Here is an 18,172-nt window from a genome sequence, read left to right as displayed (position 1 = left end):
TGATATGCAGAAAGCACTAAGGAATAATGTAATTTCTGACCTATATGTTCTTGGCCCATGTCCATGTAAAATGAGGGAAATGCACAGGAGCAGGGAAGACTAGCACAAAATTATGTAACTCCACCTTGGTCCACCTCTACTCCAGTCCCTAGCATAGCCTGATATATATATAAAATACCACACCAATGGGTTTCTGTTTCTCCCTCTGGAGATAGCCCACATTCTTCCTTAAATACTATTCATTGCTTTACCCCAAAGGCAACTCTCTTGAGATTCCCCCATTTCCCCTGGAATGTATCTACTCTCCTAAATAATCTTCTTTCTGTGCCTTTGACTGGCACATATTGAAGTTCTTTGTCATCAATTATGCCAAAGAACCCCACTAGACCTGAGTCAAATTCCCCCTCCCCTCTGGAAACTCCTCACTTTCCGACATCTTGAGAGAAACCTTTTCTCCCATGACACTCTTTTCCTTTCAATGGGGCTAACTTGGGATTGGGGAAGTGGTACTGTAGAGACATATAGAGTTGGTCACTGAATAAGTCAATCACTTGCCTTCACTGGCATGGTGCAGTGGTATTTTGCTGTTCCTAGTACTCAGGAATAATGAGTCTTCCTGAGTATCAATGACAAAACAAATTTAGATGATAAGGTATGTGGAGATGTTCAGACACAGAAAAGATGGAAAATAGGGATTTCACTGCGGAGGTAATGAAACTTCAGTTTCTGTGTTCTATAAATCAGAATGCATTCTGCTATCATGTATAACTAGAACAAATAAATAGATGTAATGTATTTAATTGTATTTAATGTAGATGGCCCCTTTTAAAAACCTTAATGTTTCACGTTTGTACTTGTAAAATTGGCAAAAAGGAAATGTACTTTTACCATTTACCTGGAATAAAAGCAGATGAATCATAATTTTCAATATTTTAAGGGTTCCTGAAAAAGAAGCTTAAAAGTTCAGTCTTCTGCCTGTGGTAAATCTGAATTTTAGAAATGGTGACTAACATTTATTGACAATGTTTTGTCTACCATACTCTGTTCTGAACTCTGTACATGAATTCTTTCATTTGACTCACCAGCTAGCCTAGGAAGTAGAAACTTTTTTATTACCTTCAATTTACATAGGAGGAAATAAACTAAAGAGAGGGCAATTAAGTCACAGTTAGTGGCAAATGCAGTCTGAATCCAGAATCATTTCGGCACATACCAACAACACTGGAAGTTGCTGTTTTCAACAGAGCTTACTCAATTCAAGCAATTTAACACAAGTATCTCCTGAGTGCCTACTCTGTGCAGGTTATCCTTGTGAAAATCAAGATAAAGAGATAATTCACAGCAAAGCACTTTGGAGCAATCTTTGTATTTTAAATGTAAAAGAATAACCAGTAAATGCATATTTCTAATTCATCAAATCTAAAAGGATGAAAATAAAAATTTTACAGGAGAGCTAAATATTTTTCTCTTAGGTAAAAAAAATGTACATATGTGTGTGTGTGTGTGTGTGTGTGTGTGTGCGTGTATAAATTGAGGCATTTACATTTCCCCCACAAGTGTAATATTATAATGGGAGATAAATCATTATACTATGATAATTATAATGGGTGAAAAGTCATCAAGGCATCCTTGGAAACCCAATTCAGCCCTAGGCCATCATCATAAGATATAAGATATTTCCTGTCCAGAACATTCTATGCATGTCTTTATTCTTGCCACTACATACTGAAACTGTTTCTTTCTTACGTACCAGCCTTCCCAGTCCATAGGTCTGTCCAAACTAAGTTGTACTGATTATCTGCATACATCCTTCATCTAATATACCACCCGATGTATAGGTTTTCCTGAAATCTCTGAATAAAACCTGAGGATGACAGAAATATACTTTTACCTCAAGTGCTGGGGATAGAATCTCATTCTTACATGATAGACAAGTGTTCTATCACTGAGCTACATCCCCAGCCCAAAGATATGTAATTGTAACTTTGACAAAATCTTAAGGTGAATAGATATTAACAGCAGTTTTTGCATTGAGTCAGAATAGAAGTCTTTCAGAATTAGAATGCCAGAAGTCTGATTATTATGGATGTTTTCAAGTTCCACAATGGACATTCTACATACTAGTCTATATTTGCTCCTATATATTCTTCCCTTTTATCTTTCAAGTCATATCCAAGCACTGGCTCAAACTCTTATTATATCTTGACTATTTCAAGAATTAATGGACTAGGTATTGCTAAGAGCCATAGCCAAGTAGTAATGATGCATGGCATTTTTGGTTGAAAGGTGACACTCTGTCTTTCCCCACTCATACACATCTGGTATATGCATTCCAGAATAGTATTATGAATGAATTAAACTAATCTTATTCAGTAAAAACTTTCCATTGTTCTCCCTTGCCTACCATATAAAAACTCCACTGTTGGACTTCACTATTTGTCATCCAGATTCTGTATATGTATATGTATATATATTGTGTGTGTGCATGTGTGTGTGTGTGTGTGTGTGTGTATATATATATATATAAAATTTTTATTTAAAAAAAATTTTTTTTCCTGTCCTATGCTAAGCCCAAATCACAGTAAGCAAAAGTGTCAACAGCTCCCACAAAAACCCTGTACTTTTCTTGTTCTTGGCTCTTTCCTCTCTGAAACTGATTTTTTTCTTTTTGGGGGTGGGGTGGGGTGGGGAGGGGTACTGAACCCAGGATTGCTATACCACTGAACTACATTCCCAGATGTATTTTGAGTCAGATTCATACTAAGTTGCTTAGGGCCTTTTTAAGTTGCTGTAGCCAGCCTTGAACTTGTGATCCTCCTGCTTCAGCCTCTCAAGTTGTTGGAATTACAGGCATGTAATACCACACCCGGCTCTACCACCACACTAATTTTCTTGATGCATTCAAAGGAGAATATATTTGTTGTAGCAACAGATGCATATTTTGTTTTCTATTACCTTGCATATTTTTTTTCCTACAGAGATGAGGATTTGGAATAATATAATGATCAATATAATAACAGGGTTTCCTAAAAAGTCCTTATCTTTAAATCTACTTTTAAACTTCATAAGCAATAATTAGTTTGCAATTATTAATAATTTAAAAGATAGTAATTGGCCTAGGATTTTTTGATATTATTCCAAAATGCAGTTAAATATTTAATCAAATACAACAAAAATCTTAAAAAGAGTTGTAAAGAAAAATAAATAAAACTAGGAAAAAAACCCAACATTAGTACAATTGGAGACAGTACAGAAAGGAATAAATTTTATTGATCAATGTAAGGATTAAAAATATTTAAAAAGAGAAGCAGTTCCAAAAAAAGGAAATGAAACTCAGAAAAAAATATACTCAAAGTTCTTCTCGGGAAGTGTTACAGAAATTCTGAATACTATTCTTAGATGATAGATAAAAGAAAAAGAAAAACCAAATATTCAAAATTCCAAATAATCTCAGCCCTTGATATTCAGGGCATCCAGAAGAAGAGACACACCCTAAATCATAGCTTAGGAATAGCTTCTCAAATATTCACTTTACCATGACTACATTCAGATGAGTGCTATCCAAGAGCTATGGTACACAAAAGTAAAGACAGGAGGGAATTTTCTCTCTCTTCCCTTCCCCACACTTTTGCCCTATAGTCTGGAAAAGCCTCAGTGGATCTACCTAGGCCCCTATTAAAAGGATCCAGTGAACCAGCAAATTGCAGACAAATCAAGACAATGCAGATCTAGAACAAGACTTTGGTTCAGAATATTCACTGGTTATCTTTCTGGCATTAGGAAAATAAGGTGGCAAGTCTTCTTGTGATATTTCTCATCAGACCAGCTCTTCCAGTTCTACTGAGGACCTTGCTCCAGTCTGAGAGCCAACACTGCTATCAACACATATGCAAGAGCTCAACATTTCAATCTAATCCACAATACATCTAGCACCAAAGAGCCCATAATGGAAACACTCTACACTGATTGCAGTTGCACACTGACCCCCATGCCAGAATATCAAGTGTGGGTGCTATTCCTGAAGGAGGCTTCGAGAGATCAGCATCCTCATCACTTCATTGCTACCTGCAAGACAAGAGAATAAAGGAAGGATTTAGTAGCAGCAGAGTATTGGTGGACTTAAATTAGAATCATTTCTATCCCTAGGAGGGATGAGGTTATCATTAATTTCTCTCCAAAATTCAAAGAAATGACAAAAAATGAGAAATAATATTTACTTTTCAAAATACCTCTTCTGATGATAAAAATGCTTGTATCAAATTTCAAAAGGTAGAATAAAAATAGTATTCTAATTTTTAAAAAGTACCTATGAAAGCATATGAAAAATTCATAAAAAGATATACCAAACACTAACTCTAGATGTAGAAATACAAGTGATCTTTTCCATTTTCTTTTCACATATCTTATAAATTTTCAACAATAAACACACTCTTCTTTAGTAATCAGAAAAAGGAGCTTTAAAAGGAAACATTTTCCCTGAAAGGAGGGGATCAATTGTTTGCTTCACTTTTAACAGTGGCCTTTAATGCAAAGAGAAATAAAAATTCTCTTGAGTAATGAATATACACAATCTCAAAGTCAAATCTAAAATTTTGGATTTAGTCAATAATTCATGGCAAAAGTGATAAAGTAAACTGTGCTCTAATTTTTCTATAAGTAGATGACCTGATATAAATGTTACTTGTTTTTTCCCACTTAAAATAGCAGGATTAAAAGACAGAATGAAAGTAAATTTTTGCATACTCATAAAACTCTAGTGAATGTAATTTTAGAACTAGGGACTGTGGTCAGTAAGCATATGCTAGAGATAGTTGGGTAGTAAAAAGTGGCAGGCTAACCTTTAGAATCCTATAGTTTAGACATAACATCAGAGCAGTGGGGTTCAGTGTAGTTTCCTCAATAGGAACAGCAGCCACATTTGAAAACTTGTTAGAATTGTCAATTTTAGGCCCAAGCTAAACCCACTAGAGCAGACACTCTGGGGTTAGAGCCCAGCAACTTGTTTTTAAAAAGTCCTCCAGAGGATCTGGTACCTGCTCAGGTTTGTGAAAGATGCTCTGAAAGAATCAAGGGTGCTAGTGCTCATAGGCTTCTCCTACATCACAATTAAAGCAACCCCCACACTGTTTTGCTGAAAGTCGCTTATAGAGCCTCATCTACTTTTCCTACAGTATGACAGCCCCAGTTACCTAGCTGCAATAAGAGTCCTGCCGCTTTAGGACTTATATAGCAGTTGTAGAGTGGAGAAAACCATGCTCTAAGCCTGACTCCACCAGCTTACATGTTCTCCAGAGAGAAGTCTGTGGCTACCAAGAAGATATCCATATACTGACAATTTATTTTAATGAAAAATTCACTGCCAAATTTGATACAGACATCTTTCAGATCATGTGACAGTCAATTTGTAGAGTTGCTGGTGATCACACCGGTTCACATATGCTTGTAAATTATTGTACAGAATTCTGGGATCCCTGAGGACCACGTCCTTTATAACAGTAAAGAGGAGCCACTGATATAGTTTTCAATGGGATTTCTCATATGCTATCTCAGTTTGAACCTTCTCTCAAATCTACAAAGAAAAAAAGGGAAGTGGAGTGATCTGATGTCTTACCCATGGAGACAAAACATCTGCTGTCTTCCAGGCTAGTGCCCTTTCTAATGCACAAACAAGTCACTTCCAAAGCAGGATTGAGGAAAGGAAGGAAGAAGAAATCCAAAAGACAAGGCCTGATGGAAACCTGAGAACTAGTCAGTATAAAGTCTAGAAAGCACTGATCCTATAACAATACTGAAAGGAAGAGAATAACCTTCTGCAATTTTTACCTTCTAGGATTTGGTGAACCCTGGAGTCCCGCATATACTGCTGAACAGCATAATCCTTCAAGTAGCCGTAGCCTCCATGCATCTGTAAAGCTTGGTTGCAGATCTGAAGGGACCAGAACCAGCTGTCTTTGATTCCAGGAAGACTGAGGAATAGCTGGCTTCCCTACCCACCCTAGTCCCCAATATGGCAGGCTGCAGTAAACTCATAGGAGGAAGAACAACCCACAGCTAACCACCTATACCCAAAAAGGGGCTCTGTAGAGACAGAGACAACAAGGAAATCCACATATTGAATTTGTCAGTTCTCAACAATCAAAACTCACAAAACTCTTGAGTTTTTCATTTATTTATCATGTGTGGGGAAGAAACTGCCCGCAACCATTTGGACCGGATTATAGGAACTTCAGGTACCACCTAGTGGCAATGCAGCTCATTGTAGAAATTTCTTTGCCCTTGACCTTGTAAACATGGTAATTAGTGCTAAAATCTGAGACAGCAGTGCTGGGTTGCTCTGAATCTTCCAAAGGTTCAGTGTATCTGCAACAGTGTTCTTTGACAGTGACATAATTAAGTGTGTAATAGCATGAAGACTAAAAAGCTGGTTACAAAAGCTCCCGTGCAGGCCTTTCACAAGCTAATTTATATACTTAAGTCCAGAGGTGATTCTTGCTGCATCCCAAGAGAGCTAGGTTTCAGAGCTGACTTATGATTTCAACATTCCTGTGCCTAGTAAGTACTCCCTGTTCCATCCCAAGAGGGCCAGATGGCCTATCACTTACTGCAAAGCATTCATCTGTTGCAAAGAACTTGGCCATGGAGCAGAGAGCCACTGCATCTTCCCGCTCCTCCTCCAGAGCAACTGCGGCAGTACGGACAAGCAGCCGCGAGGCAACAAGCCTTGTTGCCATATTTGCTAACTGGAATTGCAGAAACTATAGCAACAGCAAAGAAGAGAACCAGACAAGACAGAGGGGCTTACATGGGCACCTGATCTGTGACCCTTGATAAGACATCTCTAATTAGGTGCCTTTTCTAAATAATTAGATGTTTCAAAGTCTCCTACCTCCTCTATGAAAATTTACTGTTTTACAAGGTCTATGTCTACTTTTGCTTGCCCTGCATTTTGGTACTACTGTCTCCTAAACAGGATCCTTGGTAACAAAAATGCCAAGTTCTGGTTAAGATAGTTTCTGGCTCCATGAGGTAATCATGGCCTTCCTCTCCTACAGAATGTGGGCCCTAGAATGGTTCAAAAGAATGGAAGGAAATGCAAAGTCACCTGGGACCTTACCTGGCTATTGGCCAGAGGTGCTCCAAACTGCTTCCGGACTTTCAAGTGATCTCGAGTGAGGATGACTGAAGCATGAGCAGCCCCCAGAGAGCAGGAAGCTGGAGGAAGTAGTGAGAAAGTTCCAACTGAGCCTAAGTACAATGCTGCTGGCCCAGGTCTTCTCCCTGCTCCACATTTTCTTCTCCTTGCCTTCAGAAATACCAAGGTACCACAAGAAATCAAACACACTCAGAAGTAAGTAGGCAAGGCAAACTTTACTTCTGCCAGAAGGGCATGTTATCCAGCCTGGCTAGCAAGCATACCTGGGCTGGCAATCCACTTGCTTTTATCCCTAATGCAGTGCTCCCTCTTGCCCTCATAAGAAGAGCTTAGGGTCACAATCTACTTGATTGGCTAATTTTAAAATTTGGGTAGACAAAGGGAAAGGCTAGAGTTAAAATGGCTTTGATTGGATCATTCATCCCCAATAAGGCTAAATACTATATTCTGAAAATGGACCACCAAACTTTCTATTTCTCACTCTCACCAATGTTGATTCGTCCTCCGTTCAGTCCTTTCATGGCCATAAGGAAGCCCTGCCCCTCACTCCCAATTCTGTTGGCCACAGGGACAGCACAGTCTTCGAAAATCACGGCACGAGTTGGCTGGGAGTTCCATCCCACCTGGCAAAAATCAAAGACTAGGTGGCTGCCCAACAATCCACCACACAGGGTGGGCCTCCCTGTAGACAGAAGCCTGCGAAGCATGGGGTCCAGCACCCTGAGACTTAGACCATGAGAATGTAAAATGAGGAAAAAGAAAAAGTTCAGATTTAAAGGCCTGTCAACACTCAAAAAGATGCTTATTACAGCAAAACATTTTTTTAACATATTAAAAGAATCAACTTTTTAATGTCTACCCTACTACACTACCATATCCACAAACATTCTCATAACTTCTCATAGGATCAGGACAGGATTTGTCCTCAGTTTTGGTGTCTCCGTGAATATGCTCTTTTATAAAAACAGACTACTTTTATTTGGACAAGTTTATTTTACTTTTAAAGACCTTAATAACAGTCATATTTCTTTTAGAAGTTTAGTGTTCCTAAAAGATGCCAAAATTAGAGGGAAGAATACCATGCACTGTATTGGTAACCCCTGGTCTAGCATTTAGCTGCAGAGAAATCATGTGATGTCCTGGCATCAGCTGGTGAGAGCCTGGACTTTTTTCTTAACCTAGCATTCTGTGATATCACAGTGGTGGCTTAACACCAGACACGATGAAGTATTTATATCACAGGAATCAGCAAAAACTACAAATATGAATTGCTTTTTGTTTTTCCCAGAGAGTTGGTTTACTAGGGTATCACTGGATATGTGAGTCATAAGCCCAGAGCAAATTTTGAATACTTGTCCATGTCATGCAACTACTTAGTTTCATTTTTCATCTTTTGGACAAATTACTTGATTTTTCCCATGGAAAATATAGAAGTTGGACTAGAAAGTCAACAGAACCTCTTTCTTCAAACCAAATCTCATTCAGATATTTCACATATAAATAAGACCCTTGGGCTGTGGTTGTGGCTCAGAGGTAGAGCGCTTGCCCAGCATGCGTGAGGCATGGGGTTCAATCCTCAGCACCACATAAAAATAAAATGAAGATATTGTGTCTACCTAAAACTAAAGTAAATAAATATTTAAAAATAAATAAATAAATAAGGCCCTCACTACTCAATCTCCTTCATCTCCTCAACTAGGTACTCCAAGACTTCAACTTTGAGGCTTAATGAGGCAGATTATGAAAACCATATGCCATATAAAATACCCAGGTTCCTTTCTGTCTCTGAAAATACCATTGGTTTTTATCTCATTTCCTCATTTAAAAACATTCAGCTCTCTTTAGTTGATAAGATAAACATTTTACATTAGATTGTTGTCATTTCCTAAGCCTTATGAAGGTCTTCTAATATTTGGGGCTATCCTCTTCTTATCTCTACTTCAGTAGCTGACCTGTATCTGTGCTTTTGGGTTTTCATAATTCATCTCCTTCTACTGGGACTTCTCTTTATTCCCAACCACCATCAAAGCTTAGCTTAAAGGAAGGTTTCTGAGGCTTCCTAGTCACCCAAATCATCACTAAGCTTGCTTTCTTTAAGCTCCTTTGAAACCTTCTAATACTGACTGAAATGTACTTTATCTCCTTGAACAGAATAGAAATACCTAAAGGAAATAACCTAACAAAAAGGTTAATGGTAACCACCTATATAATCCTAGCTACTTGGGCTGAGGCAAAAGGATTACAAATTCAAGGTCAGTCTTGGCAACTGACCATGTCTCAAAATAAAAAGGGCTGAGGATGTAGCTCAGTGATAAAACACCTCTGGGTTCAATTCCCAGTAACAGGGAAAAAAAAAATAATGTAACAGAAAGTTCTGACCTAAGAATATCTAATTACTAAAGAACCCATAAAATAGCTGCTACCTCTTAACTCCTTACAGTGAAAAGATAAACCTTCTTCTCCGATGCATACAGCAATCCTCTTCTAATCCTATCAGCCCCAGGAAAGTAGCAGCTACTGAGGACAGATAATTCCACTCTACATTTTGGAGAACCCTGAATACGTGGACCATTAGTTACTACCACAGACCAATCCTGCTCAGACCTGACTCCTCTTGTGTATATTATCTTATTACCCTCTTACAAAAATTCTCTCATCCACTCCTCCCTGATAAAACTACGTAAGACCTTAAAATAATTAAGTCTAAGATAAAGCTAATCTTTATTGCTCTTTCATCAAATTAATGCAAAACTGGAAGTTCAAAACTATCAGCAATACAATGTGTTAAATATGCTAAGTGAAATCATGTTTTTGTAGGAAAGATTAACAAGAAGCAAAGAAAGAGAAAGGCCTGTTACTTAGGCCACCAAAACAGCTCAAAGAACGATGGGGAGCTGAATACCTTCTTATCCTGGCCCACCATACTTTGATTACATCTCCAACTTCATCTGCATCATCCTTTTCATACTCACTACACTCTGGCCATATCAATTTTTTCTTTTTTGTTCCTTCAAGTAGGCTAATCTTATTCCTAACTCAAGCCTTTTGTATCTGCTATTGCCGCTGCCCAGAATTCTTCTCAGAGATGGTCCTTCTAACACTTGAGATCTCATCTTTAATGTTATGGCCTCAAAGAGTCTATCCCTATGTAATAAAGCTCTTCCTCAGTTAGGGTGGGGGTCACTCTGTTGTATTTCCTTCAAAATGTTTAGCACTAAATTAGGAAAGTACCTCATTTGTGTGATTGGTGCTTACTTAAATGTAAATTTCACAGGGCAAAACATGTCTGTCTTGTTTACTGAGGTACTCCTCCTATAAGTTAGAAGAAGATACACAATGGGTACACACGAGTTGTCTAATGAAAGAAGTCCTTTTTAATTTCCTATTTATACTTAAAAATATATAACGCAAAACTAATAAAAAAACGATAAAAATATGTATGCTTAAAGGTGACCAGCACATAAATGAAGGGGTAATAAGATACACTCTTTGCTTATTGAACTTCTCTGTAAATTTTTTCAAAGTACTAAACTTGTTAGTTTGGTGTTCTGCCAACATACAGCACAAATATTGCATCATCACTATCTTTATAAGCACAAATATCTGAATCAGTATAACTTGATTATGTAGAACTATATCAGACTATATAAAACAGACATTTCTAGGACTGAGAAATTCTATAGCTACATATCTTATATATCATATATAAACTCTTTACATTATATAGAGTTTATATAGAAATAGATTTTATAATAGGTATCTAGCCAATGCCTGTTATGCTACAAAAGGCGGGGGGTTAATGCTCATAACTTTTGACAATTACAAAGGGTCAAGAAAGGATCTTGCAGGAAAATATGGAAACCCTAGAAGAAGTGAGAGAGAAGTATAATCAGGGACCATTTCATTAACTAACATATCCCCAAAAGTCCTAACAAAAATAGTACCAACTGGAGTTAGAGAAGCTGTTTTTGACAACCTAGGCTAAAAAATTTGAATAGATCTCACCTTTAGAGTTATCTTATCACAAGACCTCTGTTCATGGCCTGGCTATGAAGTTTCTTAATCCTAGGAGTACCTTATTTTTCAAAGTACCTATGGAAACACTGTCTTTAGAATACCCAAAATCTCTTCAATGAGTTTCACTTTATTTAAATAAGAAAAGTGGCCCATATGCTTTTCATTTATAAGATTTTTATTCAACATTAGATCCTCAACAAACAGCAGCAAAAGATAAGAGCTGGATAAGAAATATAAGCCAAAAGCACAGGCAGGAGAGGTGATGAGATGTTAATAGGCTAGCTTGTAACTAATTGACAAATGTCACTTTCCCCAGAAACTTAAATGTTTTTTTTTTTTAAATGCCCTATTCTATTTTATATGCCCCTGTCAAATCCTAATAGAAGCAACTGCTTCAAAGGCAAGTTACCAAGTAGGTGAATCTATTTCATAAAATAAGGCAGAGGTTCATCTGGCAGGTGATGGAGCCTCATAATTTGAATTGCTTCCTGTCCAATAACCACTCACCTTTTTCTCCTTCTTGCCAAAGCTGAGGCCAGGAGTCCCTTTCTCAACAACTATGCATGAGATGCCCTTTGGGCCTGATCCTCCAGTTCGGCACATGACTACGTAGATGTCAGATTCACCACCTCCACTGATGAAGGCCTGTGGGATTGGAGAAGGGGGAGAATGGGATCAGGGGATACAAGAGTTCTGAATCTAACATCCAGAAAACAACGTGAGTCCTCCCAAAAATAGAACACACAGGTATGGCACAGAGACTGAGGAGGGATTTAGTTGAAAAGAATATAAAAAGAAGAAAGAAAAAGGAATGAAATCATCTGGAATTTGATAGGAAGCAGCAAACACTGAAGGTGAAGAAAGAGAAATGGTCAAAGTTTATCTGTCCAACATGTAAAAATGCATAGGAATATTAACTCATAGACTCAGGAACCAGAGAATATCAGGAGCAAGTTGCTCTAGGAGGACAGCATGCTGGTACCTTGGAGCCATTGAGGATATAATGATCTCCTTGTCGTTTAGCTGAAGTCAAGAGGGATGCAGCATCACTTCCACTTCCTGAGGCAAGATCAAAAGGGGATGATAAAGTCTGTGAATTCAAGGGGCCCAGCATGGTTCCATATCCTGGTAAACCATCCTGAGAGAGAAACAGCTCAGCATGCACTACTTTAAAGTTCAGATGGCCAAAGGAATTTTCTGTTCTTGGTGAAAACTGCTTCCACCAAGCAGACTACTTCACCTCTCCCAACACTCTAGCTTGCAGTTAACCTTTTGCAAGAAGGTTCTGTTCTGCACCAGAAGGGAATCTGACCTAAAGGCCACTAGGGCCTGTGACTTCAGGTTACAGGCTCTTATTATTCCATGGCCAAACTGCTTTGTAAACAGTGGTTATGTATGTCAATGGGAAAGGAATGTTCAGTGACTACACGAGTCATATCACTCCCCGTTAGTTCTCGCTTGTGGAATGGCAAACTCACCTGGTTCAGTGAGGCAGTAGGAAGCAAATTTCTCCATGGTACAGAGCGGTGGGCAAAATCTGTGCCTCTGTTCATCACTTCCAAAGCTATCAATCATCCAGGCACACATGCTGAGTGATTATATAAGAAAAGACATTGATGGAAATAAAGACAGAAAAGAAAAGAAAATGGAGTAGGGAGAACAAAGAGCAATGAAACAGAGTTAAGCAGAAGAAAGATGGGAAATGAAAAGTCATAACTGAGAAGAATCAAATTTAAAACGAAAGGACTAGATTTAAACATATTCTTGGAATACGTACTACTCAAAGATAACCAGGGACAAGATATTTCTCACCTGGATATGGACACTACATCTAATTAAGTTAAATAAGCCTCTAAAAATCAATCCCATGTACTTCCTATAAAATAATACAGATGAAACTTCAAATTCCTGGAAGTTTCATCTGTAGATTGAAGAAAAGGGTGATAGGACTTGACCATTCTACTGGAGAAGTCTACTGGTACCAACTTAAACTAGGATTGGAGGGGGCTAGAAGACCTGATACTCTGGGCAATGAAAAAGATAACAGAATCAAGTCCAACAGGAAGTAACAGACCTAGTGTGAACTACTAACAGTCTAGTTCCTTAAGAGCAATCCACCTACATGATCAATCTTTTCCTTATAAATTTGAAATTCCCCAGTCAATTCACATGAATACCTCACTTTGCTTTCCCAGATTGGGCACTCACTTGTGGATGCTTATGTAGGCTGTGGTGCTGGTGCAGCCTGTAGCCAAGGCTTCAAAGATGACAGAGGTATCAAGCCTTGACAGTCCAGACCCACCGACGTCTGTGCGGACATAGACCCCCCCAAAGCCTAGCTGGGCTGCCTTCCGCATCACACCCACAGGGAACACCTCCTACATACAGAAAAAGAGAGCAGGGTCATCAGTAACTGATTCAGAGATGGACTCTCCTTTAGAGGGTATTATGATTAGGTGATCAGGATGTTTGCATTTGGGAGAGTATAGGGCTTCTTTTAATATGTGTCTGTCATCCTACAATAGTATAGGTTAATGTGTGTCCTCTAAGAATTGTTTTCTTAGGATTAACAAGTTTTCCTTTTTAATTATCTACAGAACCGCCTTAGTTTTAAGTATTTGTTCAATAAGAAAGGGAAAAAAGGTATCTACAAAATGATCAGATACCGTCTATGAAAGAAATCACCTATTTATTACCAATCCTCTTACTTGCACTAAAAGCTGGTAACAGACACTGAGCATTTAAGATTATAAGGAGCTGAAGTTAAAGGTTGCTAATGTGGCACATGTTGAAACATCTAGTCATAAGGAAAACTCCTACCTTCTGGTCCCACTCTGCCATATTTGGAGCCATCTCCCGGGCAGCAAAGTCAAAGGCCACTTTCTGAAATTCTTTCTGTTCCTCATTTAGTCCCATGGAAGCTGTGGGCAGAATTGCACATATTCAATTCTAGGACAGGAGTCAGAGAATAGAATCAACAATAAGAAGCACTATGAGGCCGAAAACAGTAAACTTTTTTAGCAATTTCCATACATAGTAGAGCATTCAACAGAAAGATAATCATATCATTCATCACTAATCCATTTCTCTGTTGACTCAGATCAAACTAAGACAGTATATAGTAGCTTTCCAGACATCTTTTACCTTAGTCACTCAGTTAAATACATTTGCAGACCTAAAAGAGTTGGAAGCCACAGTGAAAGAAATAGGATAGAAATAGGATACAAACAATGTCAGAGTGGGAAAAATTATGAATAAAGACACTGACTGAGCACACATCACCATTTTCTTCCTCCTTTACTCCAAATGGATCGGCTGACTTTATTTACCTACTACCTACCTACCTGTAAAAAATCTTCTTTATTTCTTCCTCATAAATCCACACTGAAAGAAATGAAGAGCTGGGTGCAGTGGCACACACCTGAAATCCCAGTGGACTTGGGAAGCTGAGGCAGGAGTATTGCAAATTCCAGGCCAGTCTCAATAAATTTGAGGCCAACTTGGTCAACTTAGTAAGACCTCATCTCAAAATAGAAATTAAAAAGAGCTAGGGATATAGCTCAGTGGTAAAGTAACCCTGAGTTCAATTCCCAGAACTTTGCACCACTGCCTCCCACCCCCCACCCCGCAAAATAAAATAAAAGGAAAAAAAATAAGGGTTTGGGAATGTAGCCCAGTGGTAGAGTACTTGCCTAGCATGCATGAGACCACAGATTTGATCCCAAGCATGCTGGGGGGGAGGGGGAATGGTGTACACTTAAAAAAAAAATTGGGGCTGGTGTTGTGGCTCAGTGGTAAAGCACTTGCCTAGCATGCGTAAGGCACTGGGTTCGATTCTCAGAACTGCATAAAAGTAAATAAAATTCCATTAACAACTTAAAAAATAGTTTTAAAATGTTTATTGAGCATCTACTATCTAACATTCAGTGTTACAAAAATAAATATGGTTCATGGTTCAGTCACAAAATGGATAACATAATTAATGATAATGGAAACATTGTATAAAGAGAAGTACTACAAAATTTTAATTCTAGGCCAGGCACAAGAGCACACAATGTAACCCCAGCAACTAAGGAGGCTGAGATAAGAGGATTGCAAGTTAGATGCCTTAGTTAGACTGTTTCAAAACAAAACAAAACAATAAAGGGCTGAGGATATAGCTCAGTGGTTAAAATGCCTCTGAGTTCGATCCCCAGTACAATAAGAAAAAAGAATTTTAATCTTAGCAAGAGTTCAATAAATATTAAGAAAACTTCATCTTCTTCTTTGACAGAGTAAATGGTTACTTCCTAAGACAAATAGTTCAAGCAACCAAAGGTTAAAGAAATAGATTTGAATTGTTTTCTAATTAAACAATAGGGAAGAGTATTAAATCATGTACATAAGTAAACACAATACAATAACACATTCTTTTTAGATAAACAACAAATAGTCAATTTTAGAGAAGGAAATGATCAATAAAAAGAGAGCACAACTTCGAGAAAAAAAAAAAAGAGAAAATCAAGTTAAAAATTAAATAACATGGGTTAGAGTTGTGGCTCAGTGGTAGAGTGCTTGCCTCAAATATGTGAGACACTGGGTTCGATTCTCAGCACCGCATATAAATAAAAAATAAAGGTCCATTGACAAGACAAGTAAAATAAATAAATAAAAATTTTTAAAAAAATTAAATTACATACAAGAAAATATAGTGATGAAGTAAAAACATACATACATATATATATATCTGTGTGTATATATATATATATATTTATATATATATTATATATCTCCAGAAAAAATACACTATAAAAACAAACAAAAGTCCTCATGAACTTTTCGAGAGTTATTGGGTAGAGTTTAAGGTATCAGCGCACCCAATGCACACATACACATAAATGGTAAAGCTACACAGAAAAACAGACCAAATGAGATAAGGAAAGGCTTTATAGTATAGCAACTCAGGGTAAGCAAAAAGTAAAACCCCCACAAATCTTTAAATAATGACAGGAATCTATAGTAGTTATCCTACTATAAAATGAGGTGATTGAATTAGATATTAAGCAAATTTCCTCACCTAAGATATGAAGAAATAATATTCAATAACTAAATAAACTTTACTTTTAACATTAAAATATGCAATAAACAATCAGATATATGTATTAACATTAAAATATGCAATAAAACAATCAAATGCAGTTAGCTGCATTTTAATATTTATTTTTATTTTAATTTTTTGTGCAGTGCTGGGAAGCCAACTCACTCAGGGCCTTGAGTATGCTAGGCAAGCACTCTACTACTGGTCTACATCCTTAGGCTGTTAATTAGCTTGATGTACAAATATGCAACTAGATGATTTCATTTGACTAATTTAAAGATAATAATTTCTTTTAAAAAGGTGAAAAAGGGCTGGGGATGTAAATTAGTGGTAGGATGCTTGCATAGAAAGAGAGAGTACCTTGAGTTTGATCTCCAGTATCCTCCCCCCAAACACACACACAAAGTGAAAGAGAACCTTTAATGGCTGAAGTTTGCTGCTGGAAATACTCATATTTAGCTTATTTTTTGTAAGACCAATTTCTTATTTGCTTTGTTATCAACCAGGGTGACCTTGTTTACCAAATTTAAGTGCTAGAAAAGGGCAGCACCTCTTGAAGGAGTTTTAAGACTTAAAAAGAGAACAGTATTTTATATGTTATGTACCTTAGTGACAAATTTATAGCTCTTTTGTCAACTAAGTAATTCGTTTGATAAAGAAACTTATCACTTATTTAAATTAGTAAATTATTTATTTTTATTTATTTTTTTAGAGAGAGAGAAAGAATTTTTTAATTTATTTATTTTTTTAGTTTTCGGCGGACACAACATCCCTTTTTTGTATGTGGTGCTGAGGATCGAACCCGGGCCGCAAGCATGCCAGGCGAGCGGGCTACCACCTGAGCCACATCCCCAGCCCAAGTAAATTATTTAAAGAGAACCAAAAAAAAAAAAAAAAAAAAAAAAGTTAGATTGACAGAGAATTGTCATAAATTGGCTGGGTATCCCTTACTTGACAGAGAAGTTACAATTGGGTATCACTTACTTGGGTGGCAATCATTCATCATATTTGGTTTATTCACCTGGTGCCTGAAGACATTCAAGATCTGTAATCCCCGTTAGAGATTACCAATTGCAATAACAGTTATTGTTCCTGCAGTTGTTTCAACAGCACAAGTGTTTTATTGTTTATTTATTAATACAGGTATTAAGTTTTGAAATCTACACATGATGCATTACCTGGAGCTTTTATTTATCCATCGCGACAAGTACCCAGCTCTACATTCCCACTACCTTTAGAACCTCTCATTGGTGATTTTGATGAAACAAACAAAAAAAAAAGCCACAAGTTCCTTTACTTCTCTAAGCACACAGAGTGACCTACAAAGTCTGGGGTGACAGGATGTAGATAGTGTGGGGGGCTGGTCTCAAAAAGACAGGAGGGAGCGGAGAGTGGTCTCTTTGGTCCTGGAATTATGGGACGCAGCAGGGACCTGATCAAAGTGAGGAAAGGGAATGGGAACCCGGCTGAGGGTGACCTGACAGGGTGAGGGGTCACGGGACAGGGCGGGAATGGAACTGGGCATAACACAACTGAGGACGAGACAGGAGCTCAAGGGACCGAGTTGAGATGATGAGGTGGAGCTGGGAGTGGGTCCGGGAGTGACAGGACAAAGCGGGGAGCAGGTCCCCGAGAACAGACCATGCGGAGGGCAGGTCCGAGAGTTACAGGATGGATTGGCAAGCTGGGGGCGGGCCCAGGAATTAGGAGACGAATCGGGGAGCGAGTTCTGGGCGACTAAATAGTCCGTTAAGCGGGTCCTTGAGCGACAGGACGGAGCGGGGAGAAGGTGCAAGAGTCATAGAACAAAGCGCGGAGCGCGTCTGAGTCACCGGACCGAGCGGGGAGCGGCCCGGAGTGGGGAGACTGCCGATACTCGCCCGGGTTCCAGACACCGTGTCCAGCTCCCCCCTCGCCCAAGGCGA

General features: G+C 38.2%; 1 protein-coding gene across 10 annotated transcripts in view; it reads right to left on the bottom strand.

Annotated features, from left to right (window-relative positions):
- Acad8 (acyl-CoA dehydrogenase family member 8) overlaps window positions 1-18,172 on the bottom strand; it is a 30,817-nt gene that overhangs the window by 12,268 nt on the left and 377 nt on the right. For 2 of the 10 annotated variants that reach the window (XR_013438000.1, XR_013438002.1), the window contains exons 2-12: window positions 13,991-14,091; window positions 13,379-13,548; window positions 12,649-12,758; window positions 12,153-12,229; window positions 11,678-11,815; window positions 7,641-7,776; window positions 7,115-7,212; window positions 6,603-6,755; window positions 5,824-5,926; window positions 3,985-4,065; window positions 896-1,864 (exon numbers count right to left, since the gene is read on the bottom strand). Coding sequence is in view for 6 of the 10 variants with exons in the window: in XM_078047355.1 (XP_077903481.1) it covers window positions 4,013-4,065; window positions 5,824-5,926; window positions 6,603-6,755; window positions 7,115-7,212; window positions 7,641-7,776; window positions 11,678-11,815; window positions 12,153-12,229; window positions 12,649-12,758; window positions 13,379-13,548; window positions 13,991-14,091 (1,139 nt within the window). In the remaining 4 variants the exon portion in view is untranslated. Of the gene's footprint in view, window positions 1-895; window positions 1,865-3,243; window positions 4,066-5,823; window positions 5,927-6,602; window positions 6,756-7,114; window positions 7,213-7,640; window positions 7,777-11,677; window positions 11,816-12,152; window positions 12,230-12,648; window positions 12,759-13,378; window positions 13,549-13,990; window positions 14,092-18,127; window positions 18,147-18,172 lie in introns of those variants that run through there. The other 8 variants (XR_013438001.1, XM_078047355.1, XM_005337507.5 and 5 more) reach the window with 7 other exon arrangements.

Source organism: Ictidomys tridecemlineatus, chromosome 4, assembly GCF_052094955.1.
Source record: "Ictidomys tridecemlineatus isolate mIctTri1 chromosome 4, mIctTri1.hap1, whole genome shotgun sequence".
Classification (NCBI taxonomy): domain Eukaryota; kingdom Metazoa; phylum Chordata; class Mammalia; order Rodentia; family Sciuridae; genus Ictidomys; species Ictidomys tridecemlineatus.
This window is presented reverse-complemented; position numbering and strand designations above follow the sequence as displayed.